The 13,287-nt window shown below is 38.8% G+C and overlaps 1 protein-coding gene across 1 annotated transcript in view; it reads left to right on the top strand.

Moving 5' to 3' along the window:
• Positions 1-3,086: 3,086 nt before the first annotated feature.
• The window catches only part of LOC106002767, an 89,831-nt gene continuing 79,630 nt past the window's right edge, over positions 3,087-13,287 (top strand). Inside the window, 1 exon segment of the mRNA XM_013037570.1 lies at positions 3,087-3,250. Within this exon segment, the coding sequence (XP_012893024.1) occupies positions 3,087-3,250 (164 nt within the window).

Genomic DNA, 13,287 nt, shown 5'->3' with positions numbered 1-13,287 from the left:
GGGCACACATTCAGCAGCTTGTTTTGAGAATAGTGGTAGTTATTTTGCTAGCCACCTCTATCCTCTGCCATCCCCTCCTCAAATTAGTTTTTGGTGTCATTATGAGTCTGTGCAGACGGTAGAACCAGCCTGGGAGGGCTTTGAACCGTGATCCTCAGATCTCAGTCTCCCGATTAGCTAGGATTATAGATATAAGCCACCTGAAACCGGCCATCATTTCTTTCTTTCAGGAACATTTCAGGGGAATGGAATAGCACAGCTGCACATACATTCATTACCAACTGCCCAAGGGTGAGCCACATGCTTACACCAAATCCACTGACCTTGATATTGCATTTGGTGTCCAAAAGGATGTTGTTGGACTTAAGGTCTAGGTGTGTGATACTATTTTGGTGTGAACAGCACTTACATTTTGTGTGAAGAGCCTCCTGGCTTCATCATCATATAGGTGGCAGGATTTTAAGATCCACCCCAGGAGGTGGATCTTAAAAATGTCCACCTCATTCTTTATCCGATGATGAGCACTCTCACTTCCAGAGTATTTTCAATGCCACATCCTTGTCTGTGACGTGGGGATGGGCAAGCTTCATTTGTCCAAAGGTAACTTTGTCGATGATCTCTTTCATCAGGTATTGTTTGATGATCTCCTAATTGAAGGAGCTTGAGGATGATTCTTTGTATTCTTCCATCCTTCTGCTATGATGGCAGGTAGCAAGTCTACCTAAAATAACCTAAAGAAAATTATGGAAAACCCTGAAAAAGTTAAAAGAAATACCAAAATCCAAACGACAATCAGTCCCCGCAAACAACAATTCATTTAGTTTTGAGTCAGTCCAGCGGTCATCAAGGAAGAGCTCCCAGATCTGTTAACTGACATAGGTTGGAGCACAGTGGTTTCCTATATAATTTGCATGACCTCATACAATGGAACAATCACAGCCAGGCATAGTGATATCATGGAGGAAATGGATCAAACAGAGTGTGAGGTCAGAAAAAAAGTAGACCAATCATAGCCTGCCAGCCTTCACACTTTAACTCTTAAGCCTCAAAAACTGTTGCTAAGGACTCCAGGTGGGCTTGAGGTTGCTCTGGTCATTAGCATGGCATTTCTGAAACCACTAGGACAGTGGTAAAAATCTTCTCATTTTCTAGAGGACTAATGCATCTTACATCTTATAAATTGCTTCTCTAGAGACACTAGCTAATAGCCTCCATTCTTTTTTTTTTTTTTGTCGGTTGTGGGGCTTGAACTCTGGGCACTGTCCGTCAGCTCTTCAGCTCAAGGCGAGTGCTCTACCACTTGAGCTACAGCGCCACTTCCGGTTTTCTGGTGGTTTATTAGAGATAGGAGTCTCACGGTCTCTCCTGCCCAGGCTGGCTTTGAACCGAGATCCTCAGAGCTCAGCCTCCTGACTAGCTAGGATTATAGGCATGAGCCACCAGCGCCCGGCTTAGCCTCCATTCTTGATGGCCACCTTATCCTATGTCTTGTTCCAGCAATGACATCACACATGGCCTCCCTCTTTCTCAATGACAGCTGTGTCCTACAACTTCCTCTTGATGGGATAAGTCCCAGGCTGGCTTTGAGCCACCATCCTCACAATTCACCTTCCTGAGTAGTTAAGATTATAGGCCTGACCCATTTGTAGGTATTTAGCTCATCTTTTACATTTGGCCAAAGTATATTTGTTAGAAAGGTACATTTTAGTTATGTCCTTTTTAGCACTTTATATTTGTTACCCTTGCTGTCTAATAGTTAATCTAGTTTTTCATGAGCAATTTATCATGATATCATTGACGATCACTTGTGTGTGATAAGTTGTGTCTCTGGGCTTTGGGGGGTTTTCTGTCTTTGTTTAATTAGAATGTGTCAGTGTGGACGTGTATAATTATGTTGATTGACTTTTTTGAGCTGGTAGATTCCTGCATAGAAGGGTTCATGCTTTCAATCAAAATTGGGAAGGTATTGGTTATTATTCCTTCAAATACTCTGTATTTCTTTTTTCTCTCTGTACATTATACATATATACACTATACTTTATACATACATTACATATTCACATTGTATATGGAATATACATATATGCCTACATATATATCATATATACATTTATATACATATATTTATTTTCACATAGCTTCCAGTTTTGTGATTGTTTATAGTAGGAAGTTTAGATTGATCCTAGCTACTCCATCAGAGTTAGAGTAAGCAGAGCTAGCCACAACCCCCCCCTCTATCTCTCACTCTCTCGCTCGCTCTGATTTCCTGTCAGGTTTCTGAGCACGGGGCATTGCTTATCTTCTAGTGTGTGCTGTCATCTTTTGCAATGTCATGTTCTGCTTCAATGGCCACCAGGCCTGCGCCTGGAAGAGGAGCTGCTCCAAAGTCAGCCTGCATGGGTGCATCTGCCTGCCTCTGTCTTGATGTCAGAGCCCCTGCACCTACTGGGGTGGCTTAAGCAGATGCCCCTGTGCCAAGTCTGATAACTGGTGACTGTGGGCGGCACAAGCACAGCCTCTTTTTTAACCCATCAGAGGTCTGTGGTGGAGCTTCAAGGTGTTATCCTGTTGGTGGCTATGCTTGGAGCAAGGCTGGCAGCTGCAGAAGCCTAACTGTGGCCTGACTTCTGGGGAACAACTGATGCCACGGTTTTCTCTGGGCTCTTTTCAGAATGAATTGGCAGGTCCAGTAGGAGAAGCTGAGCTCAGGAGGACCCTAAACACAGAGAAGGCAATGGAGCTGGGAGGGGCAGGGTTGTCCAGGTTGGCAGGTGGCAGATGATGAGCCTATATTAGTAGTCTGCTGGCTTCCAGAAGAAAAGCTAGACTTGCTTGCTACCCAGAAATATCCCTCTAAAACTGGTTGCACCAGAGAGTCCCATGCTGTTTGGGAGAAACTGCTAAAGACTGCAATAGATGGACCAGGATCATTTGGTGCTGTTTATGAGCAATTAAATGCTGTCTCTTGCATGGGAAATCTGAAGGTTATGTAACACTGCAAATCCAGGAAGCCAGAGCCCAAGCAGACACCAGGATTGTCCAACTGCACACTTGGCGTTCTTGTAGGTGTAACCTTGCTCGTTGGCATGGCAGAGTCTTCAACCTGGCGCACTGATGGCACAGGAACCTGCCTAGTATCTCCTCAACCACAGAACTTGGAGACAACAGAAATCCAACTTGGACATGCAATGTCCAGCTGGCAAGAGGCCATTGTGGTCAGTGCGGGTTTGGGCAGAGTGGCAGACCTGCTGTAGGAGGGAGCACATGCCCCTTCAAGGCATCTGGAGGAAGGGGAGACCCTAGGAATAGGCTCATGGAAAGGCTGTTCTCTCCTGCCCAAATAGAATACCTCCAGTTTGTTTGACTGTTTGGTTGGGTCTGGCGGTTCACCGCTAGGAATGAGTGATATTAGGAGACAGTGTTGACGAGGTTATCCCAAAATTAAAGCAATCGCTGAGGGAGCAAAAGATTAAGGTTTGCTGAACTTTCTATAGCAGGTGGAGTTGAAGTCACAGCTGCTTCTGTCTTGAATGACTCAGAGGCTTTGTCACCAGAAGACAAATGACTGGATGCTGGCATGGAGTCCAATGGTTTTAGGAAATTTATCAGAGAGTCTTACTTGGCTGGTATGTCACTAGATAGGGCTAATACTGTGTGCAGAGTTTGGGATTTAGAGCTGAGCATCACAGCTTGATCAGTTTGAAGGGCTGCAGACACCTCTGGAACATGTTGGATTTCAGGAGGTCTGAATACATTATGAGATTAGATGTGGTCCTCTGAGCTTCATCCCTGGTTTGCCACAAAGCTGAGGCCTCCATCCCTGCTGTCATGGTACCCTCAGGGTGTGGGCTATTTTCTGGCAGGTAGAAAAGTTTAGTATGTTTTTTTTCCCTGAGCCTCATTCTGAAGGGCTGTTGTTGGCAGGGAGGATTGTCTCATTGTTAGGTCTGTGTTCTTTGAGTAAGGCAATCTACATACCTGAGAGAAAATCTTACCTTTCTCTCTGAATGTTTAGTTTCTGTGGAAGACTAGTGCCTGAAAGGCCTAAGAGTTTAAAGCTCCAGAGGATTTCTAGGTTTCCAGATGTATCCATGGCTTGTTCTTTTTCATCTTACAAAGACAGCTCTAACTTCCTCCTTTAGTCATGGTCTACTGAGCCCTTTGGCTCTGGCATAAATTAGGAAAGACAGACAGGGCTGTCATGTTGCTAAGAAAAGCTGACAGGACTGCCTTGTTGCTGAGAAAAAGTAGGCAGGCCAGTTTTGTTACATAGTGTTATTTTATTCCCCAAATGTTGGTAAATAAAGCTCCAGATTAGACTTCAGGAGATGCCCGTGATCATTGCTCCATTCCTTTTTCCTGTTCTTACCATACTGCATTTCCATTTAAATTCATTTTTAATTTTTGTCAGAAGCAAAGAGGCAATTTAAAAATCTATATGTAATGTTAATTTTTTTCATGATTTACTAAAATACATGAAGAACATGTCAATACAAGCAATATAAAATGACAGATGTCTTGAGTATGATCTCTGTCCCTCTACTGTTGCTCTCTTGTTCTACCCTGGAGTGATCACTGCTACTAGTTATGTATCCCTATATCTAAATCAAATATACACAAAGACAGGCTATTAAAATAGATTTGCCCACAGCTAGCAATGGTTCCTCAAACTGCTATCTTAGTAAGAGGCAAAATTTTCATTCACAATATGGAGATTCAAACTTCGACACTCATGTTCACAGACCTGAGCCAATTCTGTGCTGGAACCACATGACTCATTGTTCACTAAGGAAAAAGTCTGCAATAGCTGGAAATCTGCCCTCTGCCATTCCCACTAAGCCACAGTATCAGGTATCTGGAATAAGGAGTTACACAGGGTTTAATAGACTTTGAGTTTTAACTTTTGTAATTCCACGTTTCACTTCAGATCAAATATTAGGCCTGCGCAGCAGCAGCCCAAGAGTAAGTGATGTCCAGAACTTGTGTCACAGACTATTTGAATATGTTTTTACTGAATTGTCTTTTTTTCTACAATCCACACCTATGGCCAAATAGGGGCTTTCTTACAGCTAGCTGACTTACGGCATAACACTGGATCTAATTTATACCTAGTTCTGTAGTCTTGTTCTGGAATATGGCTGTTTCAGTCTTAGATTTAGAACTCCCATCTTTCTCCCCCTCTCGTTCTCTTCCCTCTCTGTCCTTCAGTAAACAATTCAAATAATCATTTGTTGAAAAAATGCTTGGAAAATTGTCACAACATTAAACAGCATTGTCCACCATTCAAGCCTGACAATTGTGTTACAACAGGTGGAGAACAAGCATAATAAAAAGTAAATGCACATAGAGATGCGCACACCCACACCCACAACTACACCAGATAGACACATACATACAAACACAGAAATACACACAAAAAATCACAGGACATTTAAACCTTGTTTCTTAATACTTTAAATACACCTAAACATTTGATGACAAACACACACACACACACTCACACACACACACACACACACACACACACACACACACACACAGCCAATACTGGAGCTTCAAAGCAGAATGTGGATAATGTCCATGAAATGTTGAAATGAAATCTACCAATTTACTCATTTGCATCACAGCTCTACTTATGTCCTTTCTAGTGGCTAATTGGAGATGAAAAACACATGGACTTTTCTGCAAAAGTTGACTTCACACCACAATACTCACATCTCAGTCTCCAGACTGATTGAACAATTTACATTTTCACCAACAGTGATATAGCTCCCTTTTGGCCACATCCATGACAGCATTATTTGCTAATCACTGCCTTCCTTACTGCAGTGAGGTGAAATTACAGTGTTGAATGGTTTACATTTCCTTTATGTTCAGAGATGTTCAACATTTCTTTATGTGTCGATTGGCCATTCTTATTCTGAGAAGTCTTTAGGTCAGTACCTTATTTATCAATTGTGATGTTATTTGTGGGTTTATTGGAGGTAATATTTTGTGCTGTATTCAGATTTTTCCTATTAAAAATAGGCCTTGTCTGATGAATTCTTCACCCATTCTGTGGGCTTTGTATGTAGCTTGGTATGTTCTTTGCCAGGAAGAAACTTTTAAGTTTCATGCAATCCATTTATCCAGTCTTTCTTTGATTTCTTGTGATTCTGGATTTTTAGTTACAAACTTTGGACCTGTGTTCTAGGAGCCATGGTGTTTCCGCTGCCACTTCTTGTAATTATTTCATGGTTTCTGGCCTTATATTGATGGCTTGGCATATGTGGACACTATTAATTTGATCTGCCTACAATTCCTTGGTTCACAGAGACAGCATAGTGGTAACCTTTCTAAGTAAGATGAGTTGGTTCATCGTTGTTTAGAAAGGGGATGGCTACTCAGAAGTGTGAATATGGAAATCATTGGTGGTAGTCTCAGGCATAATTATTTTTAATTACATTTTAATTGTAAGTATAATGAATCCTAATCTGTGACACTTTTTTCATCACCTCCCTCATCCCCGAAGCTCGACACTTTCTCCTCAATTTTCCTAGTTTCATTGGATATGAGTTGAAAATTGTGACTTCATTCACCTCCTCCCACCTTTCAAGTGCCAGTTTCCTCATATACATTTTATTATTCTGTTAGATTTTCTAAAGGATTACACCAAAATCTAACATTTTTCTGATTCTTTAAGCCACACATCTAGTCAAAGCATAGTCTAGAACCTGTATTGTTCTTGTATAGTCTCAAGATAGGTTTTCCTTGTGACTTTCTTTATATTTCTTCCTTAACTCTGTACATCTGGTGTACAATACGATGGCTAATGACAACATGGGGATGCTGAGCACTGTAAATTGTGGTGTTGTATTGATTTTGTTGTAAGGATAATGTGCACCATGGAGTTGGAACACTACATACAAAACAATAGGGGAACTACATTTTTGTTAGTTTTGTCAGTCCTGTTAGTTTTGGGGCTTCAGCTCAGGGCATGGTCAGGGTCCCTGAGGGTCTTTTGCATAAGGCGAGTGATCACTCTACCACTTAAGCCATAGCGCCACTTCCAGCTTTTTCTGTTTAATTGGCACTGAGGAACCAATCTCAGGCCTTCATGCATTCTAGGCAAGCACATTACCACTAAGCCACATTCTAGCTATTCAGTTATTTTTTAAATGCTGGCTTTTTCACGAGTTTCCCAGTTTCTTGACCAGGCTGGCTTTGAACTGTGATCCTCAGATCGCAGCTTCCTGAATACCTATGATTACAATCATGAGTTACTGGTGCCTGGCAAATGGTGGTATTTAACCTAATTTTAATTTTCCTCATTGATGGAACAGCAGAGTAGATAACATGAAGAAAGGGAAAGGTAGAGGAAAAAGCAACAGTAGTAGATACTGGAAAAGGAAAGGAAAATAGATAAAAATTAGCAAAATGAAGTAAAGGTTGCAATTTAATTAATAGGAATAGACCAATGTTGCTTTTTTATTTTACAAATATATTACTGTTACATTCCATTAACAGTAGGGAAATGAAGGGCTATACAAATTGTTTACATTTAAAATTTTCTGTATACTATATTTATGCCAACAAATTCATTGTAAAAAAATGCCAACAAGGCAAGGTGTGAAAACATATGCTTGTAATCTCAACTCTTAGGAGCTGAATTGGGAAGACTGAAAGTTGTTATATAGATTATAGAAAAACTGTCTCTGAAGTAAAGGAAAGAAAAAATAAAAGGGAAAAAACAACTAACCAAATGTGTCCTGGGCAATTTTGTTAAAGAAAATACGTTTTTTTCCCCTATTGTTAGGTGTCATACCTGGAAAAAGTCCTTTACTACTTGAGTAATGCCCCAAGCCTTTTTATTTGAATGGTGTTTTTCAGTTTGGTTAGGAGTCTTTCTTTCTTTCTTTTTTTCTTTCTTTCTTTTTTTCTTTCTTTCTTTCTTTCTTTCTTCCTTTCGTATATTTCTTTCCTATCTTTCTTTGCATCTTTCCTTCCTTCCTTCCTTCCTTCCTTCCTTCCTTTCTTTCTTTTTTTCTTCTTTCTTTTTTCTTTCTTTCTTTCCTATCTTTCCTTCCTTCCTTTTTTTTTTTCTTTCTTTCTTTCCTATCTTTCCTTCCTTCCTTTACACAATGAATCTATTTGACTGCTCCAGAAAATTTTAAAAAGGTAGAAATACTTCCTAATTAATTTCACAAGCCCCACGACAAAATGAGTATGTATTTATAGTAATTTTACTTATGAAGGGAAAGGAAAAATCCTAAACAAAAAAGATTATGTATCAGAAATGAAGGACAGTTTATTTATTTTTTTCTATTTTTCCTTTGTGTGTGTATTCCTGAAGATTTAACACAGGATTCACACATGGTAATCAAGTTAATCTACCACAAACCTGCAACCACACTTACATAGTAACAATTTAGAAAATCTAATGCATTTATCACACTGAGTAAAGAAGAAATCCAATATGATCTCAATAGATGCTGGCACAGAAGCATTTATTAATATTTTGAATATTACTGAAAACTCTGAAACAAGGAAAATAGCTTTAGCTTATGTAGAACATCAATCAAGCAAATACGATATTCATTTTTATATTTTTTATTGTGAAAATAATGTACATATGGGTTAGAATTACATGGGACAGATAATGAGTACATTTCTTTACAAGAATTGTAGCCTCTTCCTTTGTTTCCCCTTCCCATCCCTTCTGATCTTTCCTCCGCCCTCCTCTCATAATCCTCCTACCCCCCCACCAACATAGTAAAGGTCATATTTCTACATAACAATTTGTACATCTCATTGTTGCAATGGATCCAACTGTATCCCTATATAAAAATTTGTTTTTTTTTCCTTTCCCCTCCACAAATTATAGCAACCTCAAGTACAGGGAAAGCATGGGTTATAATATGGGGAAGGGACATACAAAGCAACAAAGAAATAATCCTATAAATGTGTTAGAAACAATCACCTGAAAGAAAAAAAACAATTTGAATATATATCTTAAGGTTCATTTCCATAACATCAACCTATCCGATCTTTTCTGCTTGATTCAGACATATACTAATTATTGCAATAAGGGAAACCATGGGACCTACGTTTCTTTGGGCCTGACTTACTTCTCTTAATATAATTTTTTTCCAAGACTAGGCATAGAATTCTATTGTGCACATATACCACATTTTCTTGATCCATTCATCTACTGAGGGGCATCATTTTCTTGATCCATTCATCTACTGAGGGGCATCAGGGTTGATTCCATATCCTAGCTATAGTAAATAAGGCTGCAATAAACACAGTCGTAAATGCCCAAAAGTGGGATTGCTGGGTCATAGGGGAGCTCTATGTGGAGTCTTTTGAGGAACCTCCATACTGCTTTAAAAAGTGGTTGAACATGTTTACACTTCCACAAACAATGCAGTAAGTTTCCTTCCTTTCCACATCCCCTCCAGCATCTGTTGTTATTAGAGTTCTTGATTGTAGCCATTCTAACTGGGGTGAGGTGGTATCTCAATGCTGTTTTGATTTGCATTTCTTTTATGGCAAGGGAGTTTGAGCATTTCATCATGTGTCTATTGGCCATACTTCTTTCCTCTTCAGAGAAGTTTCTCTTTAAGTCTTTAGCCCACTTATTCCTTGGGCAGTTTTTTTTGAAGATTTGTTTTGGGGGGATTTACTTTTTTGAGTTCCAGGTATATTTTAGATATGAGACCCTTGTCTGTTGTAAGGCTAGTGAGGATCTTCCCCCAATCCGTGGGCTGTCTATTAATCTTGCTAGCTATGTCCTTTGCCATGAAGAAGCTCTGCAACTTCATGCAATCCCATTTGTCCAATCTTTCTTTGATTTCTTGTGTTTCTGGCTCTCTATTAAGAAAAGTTCTGCCTGTACCAAAGAATCCCAGGGTTTCTCCTATTCCATCCTTTAATGTTTTCAGGGTGTCTGCTTTGACTCTGATTTCTTTCATCCATTGGAGTTGAGTCTAGAGAAGGGTGTTATGGAAGGATCTAGCTTTAGTTTGCTGCAAGTAGTTAAACAATTTTGCCAGCACAACTTATTGAAAAGGCAGTCTTTCTTCCATTCTAATTTTTTTAGCTTCCTTATTGAAAATTAGTTGGCGATAGGTCTGTGGGTTCATTTCTAGGTTTTCAATTCTATTCCATTGGTCCTGAAGTCTGTTCTTGTGCCAGTACCAAGCTGTTTTGATTACTATGGCTTTGTAGTAGAGTTTGAAATTTGGTACTGATATTCCTCCAGCACTGTTCTTTCTGTTAAGGATCATTTTAGCTATTCTGTTCCATATGAATTTTTGGATTGCCTTTTCTATTTCCTTGAAGAATGAGGATGGAATATTGATAAGTATCCCATTGAATTTGCAGATAGCTTTGGAAAGTGTTGCCATTTTCACGATGTTGATCTTTCCAATCCAATCCAGGATCATGGGAGTTTTTGCACTTTCTAAGTTCTGTTTTGATTTCCATCATCAAGTTTTTAAAGTTTCCATCATAGAGTTTCTTCACTTCTTTGGTTAAATTAATTCCTAGGTATTTTATTTTTTATTTTATTTTTATTTTATTTTATTTTTTATGGGTTTATTTCCTACTTTTCTCATTGTTAGCATACAGAAAAGCCATTGATTTTTGAGGGTTAATTTTATGCCTTGCTACTTTGCCAAAGTTTTGAATCAGCTTGAGTAATTTGGGAGTGGAGTCTGTGGGATTCCTTAAATACAAGATTATGTAATCTGCAAAGATGGACAGTTTTATTTCTTCTTACCCTATTTAGATCTCCTTTATGTTTGCATCTTGTCTTTTTGTTGTAGGTAGTTATTCTAATACTAGATTGAAGTGCAGTGGAGAGAATGGACATCTTTGTCTCATTTCTGAGTTAAGAGGAAATGGCTTTAATTTTTCACGATTAAGTACAATGCTGGCTGTAGGTTTGTTATATACAGCCTTTATTTAATTGAGGAATGTTCCATGGATTCCTAAATTTTCCAGAACCTCTATCATAAAAGGGCGTTGGATCTTGTCAAATGCTTTTTCTGCATCTACTGAGATAATCATGTGGTTCTTACCCTTGCTCCTGATGATGTGTATGTTGAACCAGCTTTGCACCCTGAAATGAATCCTGTTTGATCATGGTGTAGGATTTTTTGGAGGAATTGTTGAAGTTGTTTGGTCAAAATTTTCTTAAGAAGATTTGCATTAATGTTCATCAAAGAAATTGGTCTATAGTTCTCTTTCTTTGATGAGTCCCTGCCTGGTTTTGGGATGAGTTTTCTGATGGCTTCATAGAATGAGTTCGGTTGAGAACTTTCTCTTTCAATTTCATTGATGAGTTGACGGAGCATTGGTGTGAGCTCCGCTTTTAATGCTTTGTAGAATTCCACTGTATATCCATCTGGTCTTGGGATTTCATTAGATCGGAGGTCTCTAATTGCTGTTTCTATTTCAATACTTGATATGGGCCTGTTAAGATGGTTTAACTCATCTTGGTTTAGTTTTAGAATGTCGATATTTGCTAGAAAATTGTCCATTTCTGCCAAGTTCTCAAACTTATTAGCATAAAGTTTTGAAAAGTATTCCCTTATAATGTTCTGAATCTTGGTTGTTTCTGTGATGATGTTTCCATTCTCATCTCTGAGTTTATTTACTTGGGAGTGTTCTCTTCTTTTTCTGATAAGATTTGCTAGGATCTGCCAATTTTGTTGATGTTTTCGAAGAACCAACCCTTTGTTTTATTGATTATTTCTCTTTTTTAAAAAATTCTAATTCATTTAATTCTGAATAACTTTTAATTATATCTTTCTGTCTACTGGTTTGGGTTTTATTTTGCTGCTCTTTTTCAATGAGGCTCAGATGCCTGATTCAATTGTTGGTTTCAGATCTCCCCTGAGTGCTGCCTTTGCTGTGTCCCAGAGGAGCTGGTAGTTTGTATGTTCATTTTTGTTGACTATCCTGAAGATTTGAATTTCCATTCTAATCTCTTCCATGACCCACTCGTGATTTAACATTGTGTTGTTCATCCACCATGTGTTATAGGACTTTGTTGGCTTTTGGTGTTGAGTTCTATTTTTATTTCCTTGTGGTCTGAGAGTGTATAAGGTAAAAGTTCAATAATTTTGAATTTGGGGAAGTTTCCTTTTTCGTCTAAAATGTAGTCTATTTTGAAAAATGTTCAATGTGCTGTTGAGAAAAATGTGTATTCTGATAATGTTCTGTGAAATAATCAGTAGATGTCTGTTAAATCTTGTTGATCTATGCAGTTGTTTAGATCTGTGGTTTCTCTGTTCAGGTTTTGCTGAGTTGATCTATCTAGTGGGGAAAGTGGTGTGTTAAAATCCCCAAAAATTAATGTCTTTGGATCTGTGTGAGAATTGAGGGAAGTAGTGTATCTTGGATTAATTTAGGTGCTCCATTGTTTGGCGAATAGATATTTAGAATTGTAACATTCTCCTGAAGGAGAGATCTCTTAATTAGTATGTAGCGACCTTCTTTATCTCTTCTTACTAATTTTAATTTGAAGTGTATTTTACCTGACATTAGGACTGCAACTGCCACCGGTTTATGGGGGCCATTTGTTGGTAGATTTTGTTCCAGCCTTTCACATTGAAAATGTGTGTGTCTTTATGGGCAAGTTGTGACTCCTGAAAGCAGCAGATAGAAGGAGGTTGCTTTTTAATCCAAGTAGACAGTTTATGTCCTTCAATTGCATAGGTAAGGCCGTTAATGGTAAGAGATAGGATTGAGAGGTATTTGGGAGTTGCAGCCATTTTATTCACCTTCTTTGGGGCTGCGGTAACTAGGTTCTTCCTATGGTTCTTGGATTCTCAGTTTGGGTGTAGTTTGGGTGTAGTTGCTTGGCCTTTATTGTGGTCTTGTTGGTTTTCTATGAATCTTTCGAGGGTTGGTTTGGTGGAGATACATTGTTTCAACTTTTCTTTGCTATGGAACTTTGCTATGGAGCTTCGGTTATGAAGGAGAGTTTAGCTGGGTACAGTATTCTTGGTTGATAAATGTTTGACTTTAGGGCATGGCATACATCATTCCAGGTTCTTCTGGCATTAATTTTCTCGGATAAGAAATCTGAGGAGATTCTAATTGGTTTCCCTTTATAAGTGATTGATCTTTTCTCCTTGACAGCTTTAAGGATCTTTTCCTTGGTCTGAATTGATCCTCTACGGATTATAATGTGATGGAGGGATGTCCTGTTCTGGTCTGGACTATTTGGAGTTCTAAAAGCTTCTTGTATCTGAATAGGCCTATATTTTCATGTTTGGGAATTTCTTTGCTAGGATC

The sequence above is a fragment of the Dipodomys ordii genome, unplaced genomic scaffold (assembly GCF_000151885.1).
Source record: "Dipodomys ordii isolate 6190 unplaced genomic scaffold, Dord_2.0 Scaffold1000000727, whole genome shotgun sequence".
Classification (NCBI taxonomy): domain Eukaryota; kingdom Metazoa; phylum Chordata; class Mammalia; order Rodentia; family Heteromyidae; genus Dipodomys; species Dipodomys ordii.
This window is presented reverse-complemented; position numbering and strand designations above follow the sequence as displayed.